This window comes from Opisthocomus hoazin, chromosome 6 (assembly GCF_030867145.1).
Source record: "Opisthocomus hoazin isolate bOpiHoa1 chromosome 6, bOpiHoa1.hap1, whole genome shotgun sequence".
Taxonomy (NCBI): domain Eukaryota; kingdom Metazoa; phylum Chordata; class Aves; order Opisthocomiformes; family Opisthocomidae; genus Opisthocomus; species Opisthocomus hoazin.
In genome coordinates, this window is record NC_134419.1 from 7,157,856 (window position 1) to 7,172,273 (window position 14,418).

Here is a 14,418-nt window from a genome sequence, read left to right on the forward strand (position 1 = left end):
GTAATTACTGATGACAGCATTAGGCCTGAATATATGGGCTACACATATAGCTAGCTACAAAAACCCTAAACATACAGCCTAATGGTATGTCATCCATTACAAAGCCAGAAGCGTAGTCTGAGTTCCTGCATAACACACGCCTCCTGACATTTCATTGCTGTATTTAGAACTAGTTAGAACTTAAAAAGAGATGTTTCAAGAATATAAAATCCCTCCTAAGGGATTATTTAGTCATCTGTGATGAGATTTTTCTTTGCATCATGCTCTATAATTGTATTAAAATATACCATTAGTCTGCCATATGTTTTGGCTGCATAATTTGTGGAGTTAGTAATGTATACCCAAAGGGCAAATTTTCTCAGCTGCAAGCCCACCTTTTCTCTCTGCCAGTATTTACGTCGTATTTTCCCCATCAGAACTTCTGGTTTGATTTAAAGGACACTTTAATATTTAACTTATGAATTGGTCAATAAAATCCTCTATTTCTTTTGAAATAGTGCAAAATTAAAAGACAGGTGTTAGTTTCTTGGGTTAGAAGAAAGGCAGAAGAAAACAACCAATACTTACTGGTCTATGTAATGCACTCAAGAGCAAGCACTGCCCAAAGCTCAGCATACTGGTCTTTGAGAGTCCATATCTTTTGAACTTAGCCCTGAAATTCTAGTCTTTATTTACCCTACTTATATTGCTTTTCTGGTGCAAGCAGTTATTACTGTGGGTATAAGTTAACTTAGAGTTGTGACAGAATTTGCATTTTTACATACTTAGAGACACTTTCACTTTATCCAGATGGTGCAAAGATGCTTTAGTGTATATGAGAAACAGGTCCTGGGAGTCTATGGAGGCCCTAGATAATCCTGGTGAATGTAAAGCAGACCACAGGCTTTCAAAGTAAAAATTCCTTTCCTGCTATATAAAGTGAACAGTGGCAGTATTCCGAATCTTAATGCTTTTCACGTAGGTGCCATTGATCTGTGAAACTAAGCCTATTAACATCCATCAGATTGTGGCTTACCAGAGAAATGGCTGTGTGAAGACCATGAATGAATCTCGTGGACCAGAAACAGTGAAAGGGTTTCAGCACCACATACCCGTACAAGTGGAGCAAGAAGAAAGTCCAGTGGAGAATCACACTAAGAAATCCAACAGTAAAGACCACTGCACTATTGAAATAAATGAACTAGAAACAAATGTGTAACTGCTACACTCAGTGGTATCTCACACCCCAGTGACCTGATACCCAATCTCTACCTCACAGCTGGAAGAGGGACTCTTGAACAGGAAAACGTGGAATTATCGCCACCCTGCTTGTACTGGAGCTAGAAGACCAGCTGTGAACATCAGGAAAGACACACAGTTCGCAAGAGACATGGGCTTCTTTAGGTGGAAGATTTGAATACTGAAAAATTAACTAATGGACAACTACTGTTTTATTCTGCACTCATTTGACTCCTATATAGCATTTGACACTCCTTTGGCTTCTTTTTTAAAGGTTTTTTTTTTATTTGACCCTTTTTGGTTTTCTAACCAAAGCCTTTTTTTGTGAATCTCAATAATTATGAACACTGTATTTATGTAGATTTTTTGCGATGTGAAAATGTTTCACCCAGACTGTTACAGATACTAATTTTGTCTAATATTCACTAAATACAGAGTTTGTGCTTAGTTTTAGAACAGCAGTAGGAAAATCACACTGATTTCCTGATCTCAAGGTGTTACATATATTACCAAATAACACCTCAAGCAGCGGTGAAGCAAAGCATCAATTTTTGCAAGAAAGCACATACAGGTAATTCTGATGTGCAGCCTTCAGAGACAGGCATTCAGGTGTGATGCATAACACAAAGAATTCCTAGGTCACTGCAGAGCACAGTTTGCCTTCCAAGTGCCAGATTTATTAACCTTTTTTTAACCTAACTCTTCAGTAGAGTCAGTACCATGCACATGCAGTGGCAGAGGCGATGTGAGCCGTAATCCATAAGCACTGGTGCTAACGTGTCCTCTCCTGTAGGCTGATCTACTGTAGATGTGTATAAACCCAAAACTCAAGCTCTTGAACCGTGTGCGTCATCCTACGGGCAGACTGGACAGACTGGAACCCAACGATGCTGATAATGGGGGTAATACTGAGGTTTTGTGAGGAGTTTTCAGTGGAAACTGGCCCGTTATTTCTCATAATTCAGTGGTTGATCTACATTGACAGTTTCTCCCTTTCCACTATCGACTGAATCTTTCAGTTACAATAAAATCCGCTACGTTTCCAATGTTTGTGATAGAGAACATTTTTAATAAACCTGCCATTTCAAAAACAGGCTGTCTGTGCACTTCTACTATCAGTGTCTTCTTATTTTGCTGCAAAAACAGAGAGTGAGGAGGCCTTTTGAAAAGTTGGGATTCAATCCAGAGATTACATACCAGTTCATACCAATACACTTGACATAATACATTTAGCTACTTGTGTCATATCAGTTTCAGATAACATGTGCCTGGTATTATAATGTGCTCCTCTCATCTGTAGAGAAAAAATAACCCAGTCAAAAAGGAAAATTTCTGCACTCGCCAGAAGCAGAAGTGCTTCAAGCACACGATTAATGATTTTCCTGGGATGGGCATGTTCACCTGTTCTTTGAGGGCTCCTGTTCAGACTATTTCTTTTGTCATGCACTGATTTGTTGCCTCAGAGGGCTGTAGTGTAGGTAGTTTAAATATCAAATGGTAAAGCCAGAGAGAACAAACATACATCTTATTTGCCTATAATTCCTCAGAAATTAAGTATTAATTTTAAAACACATACAGTTGATAACTATTTTCCTGATTTTATTCTAGAGTGAAAACAACAAACACAGAATATAAAGAATAAGAAAGAACTGGATTTTTTCAAAACAATATGCTCCTGAGCAAGTCCTATAATGGACCTGCTCTACAGAGTGCCATTAAAATGAGTGATTTGGGAGAGCTGAGGCTGGTCTGCACCTCCCTGAATGGGCAGAAGCACTAGCTGACAAACACAGCATCTGATGCTTTCCTCTAAGCAGCACTGACAGCTCCAAGAGGTCCCATTCATCCTTCCCCAGCCGTCCGTTCCTCCCTGCACTGTCTCCCCTCCTCTCCCAGCTGTACAGACCCAACTATTTATGAGGCCAGACGAAGAATCAGATGAGAAGTATTTTTAATTCAAACCAGTTCACATATGTTTTTCGCACAGTCCTGACAGACAGTTGTGTCAACACCAGTGAAGGGGTGACACAGGGACAAGAACAAGCAGCCAGGAATGAAACAGCCGAAGCGCCTGTGGAGAGGGCAGGCCTTCTGCATACTGGCTTTGCCAGCAAAGAGAACATAACATAGTCTCAACTTCACACAGTCAATGACAGATATGTGAAGCAATAGTAAAATCATTCCTGCCAGTCATCTATCACTTTACAATCACTTTGCATAGAAAGAAATGACGAAGGAAGAGGCCAGGTAGATCCAAGATTTGGAATGAGCAGTTCTGAACTAAGAGGTTTTGGATGAGTTTGCCCACGCACCATGCCAAGGTGCCATGTGCTGCCAGGCAGAAAGTGCTGCTAGCCTTGCCACCACCTTCTCCAGCCACTTACAACCTTTGGCTAACTACAAAGTGCAAATTCTTTTGCCTGCTTGCCTGAGAGAGCTTACTTACTCTGACTCTCTTCAGCTCAGTCATGTGTCTCTAAGCCAACCTCAGTGCTAAGAACCTGTGACGTTTGCAAGGAGAACTTCAGATGAGACAAAGCATCAAAGACCTGAAGAAGCAGCTGGTTGTGCTACTGAAGTCCTACACAATAAAGAAAACCACAATTTTGCCCTTTACACTCTGTTTGGCAACTAGGGAATGCAGAAGTCTCATATGTGAAGGTATATTTTTTTTGAATCAACAGGCTGTTTTAAAAGTAGCCTTCTGCATTCAAATCCTATTCATAGACTGTCCAGTTTTGCTTTGCAAATTTGAAATGCATTTTTTTTGATACATTATATTGTTTGGATCTTTAAAACTTAGGGTTTATACCAATATGTGCCTCCCATTCACCCTAAAGATTACACCTATCATAACTTACCATTTTCTTTGTGAGTCTCCTGTAGTTTGGAGCTACTGTTTGGTGTCTTATATTTTGCTTTTACAAACTCTTTTCAGGGCAAGTTTATTTTCTGTTGATGTTGCTTTGGGCCTTGCACAACAATGGCAGCTGCAATGTAAGCTTTCCTCCACGTTAACTATTTTCCATGTCTCACGGTGTTTGTTGTCAAGCAGCTTGACGCACGGTGCAATTAGGCTAGCAGTAGGTTCTATATTGTATTTGCATGTATGGATCTGTTCACATTTTTCAGCTGTAATCACACTTCCTTCCAACCAAAATAATGAAGCCGTTGATTATCAAGTTAGAGTGCAAGCTTTGTGTTGGTAAATTATGTTTCTCCTACTTTCAGAGCATAAAAACAAACATGTGACTTTTATAGTCTCAAAACTTTTATATTAAAAATATCAGTCAAACATCCAATCTATCACTAATTACGTCAGCTTGTATGGAATACTTTCAAGTATATGTGGAAAGAACATATTTCTTAACTGGCAACATTCAACCTTATTTTGAAGTTGCCTCCCCCTGGTAAAAAGAAAGGGAATTTAGCCTATTATAGTATACTCAAGACACACTAGCAGAGAGTGTTGAGGAGGGAGAGAAGATAATTAAGAAGGGTGGTGCATTGTATACAGCTATGGAAGAAATAAAAATTAACACGTACTTATCAGAGACAGTGATTTTATGCTGGTTAATGTGCAACTGCATTGCTCTAGAGACACTACCGAGAGGAAAGAAGCCAGCGCAGACTGTTGTGGTGTAAAACATGATTAAAGACATCTTAAAACAGGTTCTTGAGGATTTTGCCAACACCAAGGAAGTTTTGTGTTGAATTGCTGTAATAAATCCTTGTACAAGATTTAGAACTGGGAGAAAGAGACATAACCAGTGCACTTACACATCCCACTACCTCCCAAGCGCTTTTGGCTGCCAACCCAAATATAGAAGTTTATGGAACCAGCACAGTCACTCATAGTCTCAGCTAGTCTTAATTGATGCCACTTAAATGACTTAATTGCAGCTAAGCTTATTTATGTCACCTGAATATGTATCCCAACATAGAAATCAGATGATCTAAATAATTATCTAAAACTTTAAATCTTAGACTCCCTCCATGCCATACTAGCAATTCTAAAGCACTTAGAAAATACAGTAACTCTGTAACATCACCATTCGATGAGCCCTCTCTTTCAATTCTACAACAAACATTAATTTTAGACCCTTTTTAACAACAGCAAACTGATTTATAATACTTTCAAAGCAGACAGAATGCTTCATCTTCAAGCCAGATGGATAGTCTTGGAAATGACCTCAGTCCTTTCTGTGTTTCCCATAAAACTGTGGTAACTACTAGCAGAAGGTGGTTGATGTGTGCACGCAAAATGTGTAACCTGGGAAATTAATTGAATCTGGAAAACTCAGGCTGCTTTTGATCTTGCCCAATGCTAAGTCCTTCTGTGCCTCCATCTCTGCTGAACGACCAGGTGCGTTTTTACATAAAGACAGCGATCTTTCGTTACAGTCACGGTGGCAACGAGGAATTGCTGGTTTGCCCCTCCAGGCACTAAGCTGGCTGAGATCACAGCCCTCCAGCTGAGAACCAAGTACAGCGAGGGGAGAAAGCAATGTAGGTTTTTCAATAGGGATGCTACTGCTGCCTGTCTTGCAGTGGGGGAGCAGACATTTTTGCAATAATAATGCCTGGAAAATATCTGACTTTAAATATTTGACAAGGAGGTCACAGCATGGACAAACATAATGCAACCATTCACTAAGGACCGAGCCGCAAATGAAATACATGTACTAAATTTCTCACTTTAACCTATGACTTCACATACAACTGAGGAGGCAACTGGAATTTATAAGAGAGTTTCTTCCACAAAACCCAAAATGGATGAGATCAATAGAACAGGAAGGCTGGTCACTGCTTAAGTTCAGCTTGTTATTCACTATCCCAGACTCTCATGTGATCTCATGGTCAACTGACCACAAGAATGCAGAGTTTGCTTCCCGTCTACAAACAGAGAAAAAGTAGTTTTCTAATTCAACAGTGTTGCATGGTAAGGATAAATCAGATGCAAACTGAGACAGTTATAGAACACATTAAAGGGGACTTTCATGGCTACCCTGGATTAGACACTCCTGTCTCTCTGGAAGCACAGAATCACTACCCACAATATTCACAGGAATTTCCAAGCTCCTGTTTCAAGTGAAAAAAGCTCAGATTCCATTATTTTAAAAGTAGCAACAGTTGCATCTCCATAGCCTCGAAGATGATATCTGGGAATGGATTTGGCACAGCTGAGACTTTTGGCAGATTTGTGTCACAACATATTTCAGACATTTTACAGGCTGTCAAAGTAAAATCATAGCAGTCTGTTACTGAGAGAATGGTATTTTGGGGAAGGAATAAAGAAGGCTTCAGGAAGACAAGATGGTGAGTATTGATAGGTGAAGAGGCAGATTGTTAAGTCACTTCTCCTGCAATAGAATCAAACCTCCTTTCCTTGCTGGCTCCAAGAGAAAGGGTACCAGCAGCTGGAGAGGTAGGGATGGAGCAAGCCACCCCTTTCCTTGCAAAGCTTCTGCTTGCAGACAGCCACTAAAGACAAAGCAGACAGGTCTGCAGGTATCCACGAGCATCTGTGACTCACTGGTCACCCCTTCACAGCTAATTCTTGGCTACCTCTCACTCACTGAAAGCTATTGGAACAGACTGTGCAGTTAATGGAACAAATCTTTTCCTTCTCCTATTTGTGACACAACGAAAACTTATTAGTATGCCCACAAAGAATTTTGGTGGTAGCGCATTCTGTTCTTCTTTCCAAACTAGCATAGAGCACTCAGTCCAGCACAAGAACAAGCAAATATTGTTGCTGAAGTATTATCAATTCATTTATTACAAAACCCTTCAGTATTCACGCCACTGGGAATATGGATGTGCTGAGGGTAGGTAGGTCACACTTCTGCTTTTCAGGTTCTGTCACAGGAGTTTTTCTTCTGTAAGGTACAGAGTTCTGCATCTGTTGCTTTAAAAGCAGACATCTTTCATCATGAGGAGGTATCTGCATTTCATTTAGGAGTGGAACACACACTTGTATGTGTCTGCACATAACACGAGCTGAAAGCCAGGATTTGACCCACCACATGAAACTTACTGTAGTTAATTGTTGCTTTTGAACTTTCCTAAGAAGGCTATAATATCTCTAGCATTTTTTAGCTTTTCCCCACCCCCAAAGGAGGGTATTTTAATAAGATGGAAAAAGCAGGGGAAGCAAAACAAGAAGTGTTTTATGTTCACAGATATCTCACATTTCTTCTGCTACAAATTCTCTATGGTCTAGAATGCAAAACCAAAAGAAAAACAAGACTGACCTTGAGATTTTTCATTATGATTTCATTGCTTCTAGTGGTTTTATAGGGTTTTACCACTAGGCTATTAAAAACATGTGGAAATTATACAGAACTAAGGCAAACTGAGTATTTTCAACCCTGATCTTCCATCTTCTTTTCCATTTAAATACTTTAAATAGTTCTTTTATATTTCATGAGTTTTTTGAAAACAAATAAAGTATAGAGATTCGATAGCCTATATTTTATTGATAGTTTAATCAGTAAATGTATGATCTTTGTTTTAGAATAAATAATCCAATCTTCTGGAGATTTTTAATAGAAGAAAGCATATCTCTGACATGAAATCCTTCCTAACCAAATATCTGAGGAGGGAGGAATCAGGATGGACAGGAGGGTATCCGTCCAGCTCTAGCAGAAAGTTCAGAAAGCAAGTCTCGAAGCTCTCCGATGGAGAGAATTTCCACTGTGACGTCTCATTCTCAGTTGTTTTCTCCCTGGTGCTGTGCACAGATCTAACGTACAGCACCATACCATACTTTTTTGCAAAGTAATCTTCAGCTCTCCATAGTAAATTTCACAGAAGGTATTTGAGATTATCTGCATACCAGACATTTTGCTCGTCCCCTCTCTGTAAGGCAGGTGGGAACAACCTGGAAGACTCACTTCGGTTGTTCCTGCTTGATTTGGCAAAGATTCACTTTGGTGCTTCCTGCCTGCGTTACATAGAGAGTAGGAACAACCAGCCTGAGTCTTCCAATGCCAAAACTTCTAAGCTGTGGATGATGAGGGTGCCTCATGGTGCAGCAACTCTACTGTCCTCAGCACATCAGTAAAGTGCTTTGGGTTTTATCCCACTGCTGCGTTTGAATAAAACAGACCCGAAACAGAGGTCCACCACAAAGAAGGGGAGAAATCTAGAGTGCTATGTAAGGAATCAAAGTTAATTTTAATTCTATATAAAAGATATATCCTAAGTAAAAATTTGTTAAAGCTAATTTCTTTGATGACTGTCAACAAACATGCAATTACACCCTAAGCAATAAAAGCATGACACTCATTCATTCCTTGTCTGCAACTGGAGCTGAGAATATTCTCATCAACGACACAGACAGTGGCATTTAGCGCACCCTCACCAAGTTTGCAGATGACACCAAGCTGAGTGGTGTGGCTGACATGCCGGAGGGATGGGATGTCATCCAGAGGGACCTGGACAAGCTCGAAGAGTGGGCCTGTGTGAATCTCATGAGGTTCAACAAAGCCAAGTGCAGGGTCCTGCACCTGCATCATGGCAACCCCCGGTATTGGTGCAGACTGGGGGATGAAGGGATTGAGAGCAGCCCTGCTGAGAGGGACTTGGGGGTACTGATGTATGAAAAGCTGGACATGAGCTGGCAGTGTGTACTGGTAGCACAGCAGGCCAACCATACCCTGGGCTGCATTCCCAGCAGGATGGCCACAGGGCGAGGGAGGGGATTCTGCCCCTCTGCTCCACTCTGGTGAGAGCCCACCTGGAGTCCTGCATCCAGCTCTGGAGCCCTCAGCGCAGGACAGACCTGGAGCTGTTGGAGCAGGGCCAGAGGAGGCCCCAGCAATGATCCGAGGGCTGGAACCCCTCTGCTGAGAGGAAAGGCTGGGAGAGCTGGGGCTGGTCAGCCTGGAGAAGAGAAGGCTGTGGGGAAACCTTACAGCAGCCTGCCAGTACCTGAAGGGGGCTTATAAGAAAGAAGAGGACAAAGTTTTTAGCAGGGCCTGTTGCAACAGGACAAGTGGTAATGGTTTTAAACTAAAAGAGGGTAGATTTAGATTAGATATAAGGAAGAATTTTTTCACAATGAGGGTGGTGAGGCACTGGCACAGGTTGCCCAGAGAGGTGGTAGATGTCCCATCCCTGGAAACATTCAAAGTCAGGTTGGATGGGGCTCTGAGCAACCTGATCCAGTTGAAGATGTCCCCGCTCACTGCAGGGCTGGGGGTGGGCTAGATGGCCTTTAAAGGTCCCTTCCAACCCAAACCATTCTCTGATTCTATGAATACTGCAAATCAGTCTGAATTTTTATCGGAAGCAACGTTCTCGACAGTATCATAATCATACGCTAAAAACAGATTCTGGAACTACCATGGGGAAAACTTGAGATAGCCTGTACGACTGTGCATTGAAACAGCTTTTGCCTGATTCAAAATCATTTAAAGAAGGATTTTATTGATGGACTGTTTAATGTCCTTGGATACTACTGAAGAATTTTTATGGAAACACTCTGTATACTGGATTATTAGAACACATTTATCATCCACTGCCTCCACATACATCTCACAGCTGGCTGACTTTACAATAGCGGTATGAATCAGAGCTACAGGGCACACCAATATTTTCCTCACTAAAGGAAATCAAGTTCTTTTGGGAATTTACTCACTGTTCTTATATTAGCAACATAATAAAGCAATTACAATGATCTCCATAAATGAATCCCACTAGAGAAGCAAGTATCTTGAAAAAACAAGGCTAAATTCATATTATATAAAACTCTCTATACGTTGAAGTGTTTAGGACAACTATTCCCTAACCCAGGGAGAAAGACTCACCAATATTACAGTACAGAATGAAAACAGTTAATAGGATATTGGACTATATCGCAGAAGCTTTCCAAGAGACTGCTTCCCATCAAATATATTAATTGTAAAATATGCCTTTATTTTTATTACTTTTTTGTAAGCAAAATTTGTAAAAATATTCATGGGCTCAGTCAACATTGTGACAAATAGTATGGTAAACTAAACTCTTACTGAGCATCAACAGCCACTGTCAAGAAAGAAGAATCGTGAAGCTTTGATCAGACCCCTCCTGCCTCCCGCCTCTGCACGGACCACTGAGGAGCAAGAAATGGCAGCTGGGTCCCAGGGAGGAGGACACTTCCCGTTCTCATTTGCTTTATTAACACAGCCTCACTCTTGCACATACCTAACTCCTGCTACTCCAGATCTTCAGCCTTCTCAGGAAAAAGTCCCCGCTATCCCTCTTGCAAAGCAGCAGAAGAGGAGGAGGGCGTTTTTTATACCACAGATGCCTTCATAGCAGGCCTGTCAGCCCAGCTCCTCAGCACCTGCAGAAGTTGGAGGATCCTCTCCCCAGCAGCCCTGTCAATGGACAATCCTATGGCAGGGAGCTAATGAAAATCATCTCCAAGTTCCCAGAGCTCAGAAGATACCTCAGATCTTCACCCCGGCACGGCTGCCTGGCCCACCGCCGGCTGCGAGGAGGGCGGCTGGCAGCTCTGGGAGGAAGCCGCCCCGCCGGGACGCTGTGCCACTGCCAGGGGCCTGCAGCTGGTGTTCGCCAGGAGCTGCCGCCGCTCCCCCAAGGGAGCACTTTGCAGCTTTCCTCCCGCCCCACCGCATCCCCTGTCAAACTTGGTCAAAAGTTTTCCTTCGGAGGTTTTTTTTTTCTTTCTTAACTAATTTTTCCTTAGAAGAGTATCTACTGACTGTGTAAAGCACCTCTTTTTCATCAAACGTGACACTTCAACACCAAACACCACAGAACAGTGTTGTGAGGCCCTCGAGGCAGAGCGGGACCCCCCTCAGCACACTACAGAGGTGCTTCGCCCCCCACCCTGCCTCCCTCCCTGGCAGCACGGCCGCCGGCGCTCCCCACAACCCACCCCTCCTGCCCGATGAGGCTGGGGACTGCTGCTCACCCGCCACGTCCTGCTGTCCCTCGCAGAGGGGCTCGCAGGGCGCCATCTTGGAGCAGGGCAGGCCTCGGCCTCATCCCACCTCCCTCCTCACAGAGAAGCCGCCGCAGCCGGGGCCTCTCCTCTCCCCACAGCAGGTGGGATGGCACCAGCTCCTTGTGGGGCCTTGTTGGGGCAGGAGGAAACCTCCACGTCTGTGAACGCGGGGAGCAGAGGGACACAGGCTCCCCAGCTCCAGTCCAACCCCAGCCTCATGGGCCCTCCCGGCACCCACGGAAGGAAAAGGGGCCACAACCCCCTCATGGGGAGATAACACCTCTGGGGAAGGTACAATTATCCCCAGCCTTTTTTTCCTGGAAGCCCCCAAAAAACAAGCCCGCGGGGTTACCTGGAGGGGAGCGGTGTGCAGCAGGAGGGATAGCAGCGGGGAGGGAGCAGGCGCCGGGTGACCCAGTCCTCAGGAGGGAATGGGCATGGGGGTAAGGAGCCCGAAGGAACGGGGACGAGGGGGAGAACAGCTGCGGAACTGCCCGTCCACATTGCAGATGTAGCCGGGCTACGTGCACATCGTCTGAAATAAAAGCTCATTATCCAGGGGCTATTTTTGGCGCCTGTTGAGTTCTTTATAGCTCACGTGCTGCATTTGTACTCCCAATGCTACGAAAAATCGTATCCAATCTCAGAAAAATCCGATTTTTCCCATTTTTTTGCAGTGTCCTCTGTAATGAGGAAACGTCCTTTAAGAGAAAAACAGCAAATAAACTTGGACCTCAGTTTGCATACAGATGCATGAATACCAAGAATGTGCAAATGCACACTTAGGAATAGAGTTGCCAACTGAATGTTTTAAACTTCAGGTTTTCACTATCCATATATCTGTCTCAGCCTTAAAAACTTCGTGTTTGTCTCTTTCCCAAATCCAAGCAATTCACAGGAAGAAAGTTACATGAAAACAACAGTTATGTTGTCTCTTCCTGGTCCAACTCAGTGGCCTAAGGAGAGGCCAACCACCCAACTCTCCTCATTTTTACTAAAGGGAATAATAAAAATGCGTGTTCCTGGGTCCTGCTCCATCCGAGGTCTGGGTTGGACCCTGGGATTACAGGAGCCACCCACAGTCAAGAAAAAGAGGTGGGCTTAGCCCTGTGGCCTTCTGACTCTTTCTTATCATCTCTCACGGAGCCTCTTAGTTTTTTGAAAGAAAGAAACTACCATTTTGGTTTGACAGTTTTATGTCCAAAATGTCATAGGTGCTGACAATACCAGGTAAGCGAGGAATCAAGGCCGTGGTTCTCCCTCATCGATCTCTGACATGACAATCAGAAGACAGTCCTCTTGGGGGGGGGGGGTGGTGCTGCTGGGAAACATTGTCCCCTTTTAAGGACAGATTCAGTGTACAATTATTTTGAAATAAACTTGGAAAAGGGTTTCCTAATTCTCCTGGTCTACGGGATGTTCCCCTTTGGCTGTAGGTGGGTCTCCTTTGGAAAGGCTGATGCTTGATTTAAGAAGTTTAACAGTGTACGTATCACCTTGAATTTCTGGGCTTGCTTCCACAAGGTGTTTAAAATGTACCAGCACTCCCGCATTCACCACAACAGAGTCTTAAGGGATTCAAAGGGAGTCTGGGGCACCTGACTTCTCACAGAATTGCAGTGTAAGGGACTGAAGTTTAAAGATAATTGAATAGTTCTCCATAAAACTACAAATCTGCATATTCTTAGCTTGTTCAGGAGCATAATTGGTCTGTTTCACCAAAGACTGGCAAAACTTCTGCTGGGGTTTGCTGGAGATAGCTAATAGATTAGAGCTATATTACATAGAAATCTACCCCAAAAGTCAGTTGGAAGGCTATTTTATTGCTCAGCTGTATAGCTGATATCAAAAAATGTGGCTTTTTGCAATCTTTAGGGCCAAGCTTTTGTTTTTTTCAGGAAGCAGTATTTCCTTCTATCATTCACGATCGTGTTGAACTGTCAAAGGTAGGAAATATCAGCTTGAAAGTACTGTCATGTGCTATGGGAACCCAAAGCAAGAATGTAGAACTAGATCTTCTCCAGCAGGAAAAACAGCTGGTAAAACATTAAGCCAACTCTGTTTCCAAGTAAATCCTGGAGCCCAGCATGCAAAACAACATGTGTTCAATCAGAAATCCTCAAAAGACAAGACCTCGTCAAGCAGATCAGCTACCTCATACGAAGGACATTAGAATCAAATAGGCAGCTTGCCATCCAGGTCATCTTCTTCTCAGTTTCTTTATTTTCCATTATTCCAACAGGAGCTGAGAATGCTCAATACCCTAAAACAGGTGAGGCTTTAAGAGTATGACAGCAGGCACTGTCTCCAGACTTGAACTAAACAAAAACATTTCTCTTGACGCTTAACAGTTTTTTCCTAAGACACCCCACACTCACCCATCTCTTTTGCTTCATTAGTCTCACTTCTGGCTCTTAATGTGAATGATACACAATCTGTGAAAAACTCTACCACATGTATTAAACCGCATACTGTTGCTCAATCTTCTGGACATACCTTCGGAGACATTCACACAACTGCCACGTGGGCAAACAACAGCAAGACAGAAACTTTACCAAAGTTAGTTATATATATATATATATATATATATTCACAAGAGTAATTGTTTTATCTTAAAACCTTTCTGAAACAGGCATATACTGCAGGCTTTGGCAGTAGAGGTAAAATATTATGGGATCCAGCCTTACTTTATTTTTCTCATCCAAATATACACATTGTTATAACAGAGGAATAGTTGCATCCAGAATTATTACTGCTGCTTGATGACCAAAATGCCTCAGATACTGCTCCACACATGAAACTACTGCAAATATCCATCTTGCCTGATCAACAACAGATTCTTTGGAGTGGAGGAAAAGAAAAGCAGCATATACATGGTTCACTTAAAATGCAGTGATAAAAACAGCATTTGAAGGCATGTGTTCAAAACAGTCCCATATTGTTATTACAGATGGAAACAGTGAAGGAAGAGAAACAGAAGAAACAAAAGCCAGCTTTTGTGAGTTTCAGAGCAATCCCTTATGATCCTTGGTCTTGTATAAGATGATTTGGAAGCTTTGGAAAGGCATTCAGGGTCTCTCCTTGAATAAGGCACTGTAACACACTGTATTCCATAAGCCTGGCCCAGTGCCCTGACAGTTTCTGTGTAATTCATTGCACGTTTTGCTAAGTGTTCTCTGTATATCTATATAGATATATATACACACAGACATATACGTAATTTTCCATATGCTTTCCTG

At 42.6% G+C, this 14,418-nt stretch overlaps 2 protein-coding genes across 6 annotated transcripts in view; one reads left to right on the forward strand and one right to left on the reverse strand.

Moving 5' to 3' along the window:
* SLC1A7 (solute carrier family 1 member 7) overlaps positions 1–1,284 on the forward strand; it is a 59,850-nt gene extending 58,566 nt beyond the window's left edge. For both annotated transcript variants that reach the window (XM_009939747.2, XM_075424038.1), the window contains one exon: positions 962–1,284. In XM_009939747.2, coding sequence (XP_009938049.1) covers positions 962–1,198 — 237 coding nt within the window. In that variant the 3' untranslated portion in view covers positions 1,199–1,284. The remainder of the gene's footprint in view (positions 1–961) is intronic.
* Positions 1,285–13,373: 12,089 nt separating this feature from the next.
* Positions 13,374–14,418, reverse strand: part of PODN (podocan) — a 28,131-nt gene continuing 27,086 nt past the window's right edge. For all 4 annotated transcript variants that reach the window (XM_075424460.1, XM_075424462.1, XM_075424461.1 and 1 more), the window contains exon 12: positions 13,374–14,415. The gene's annotated coding sequence lies outside the window, so the exon portion shown is untranslated. The remainder of the gene's footprint in view (positions 14,416–14,418) is intronic.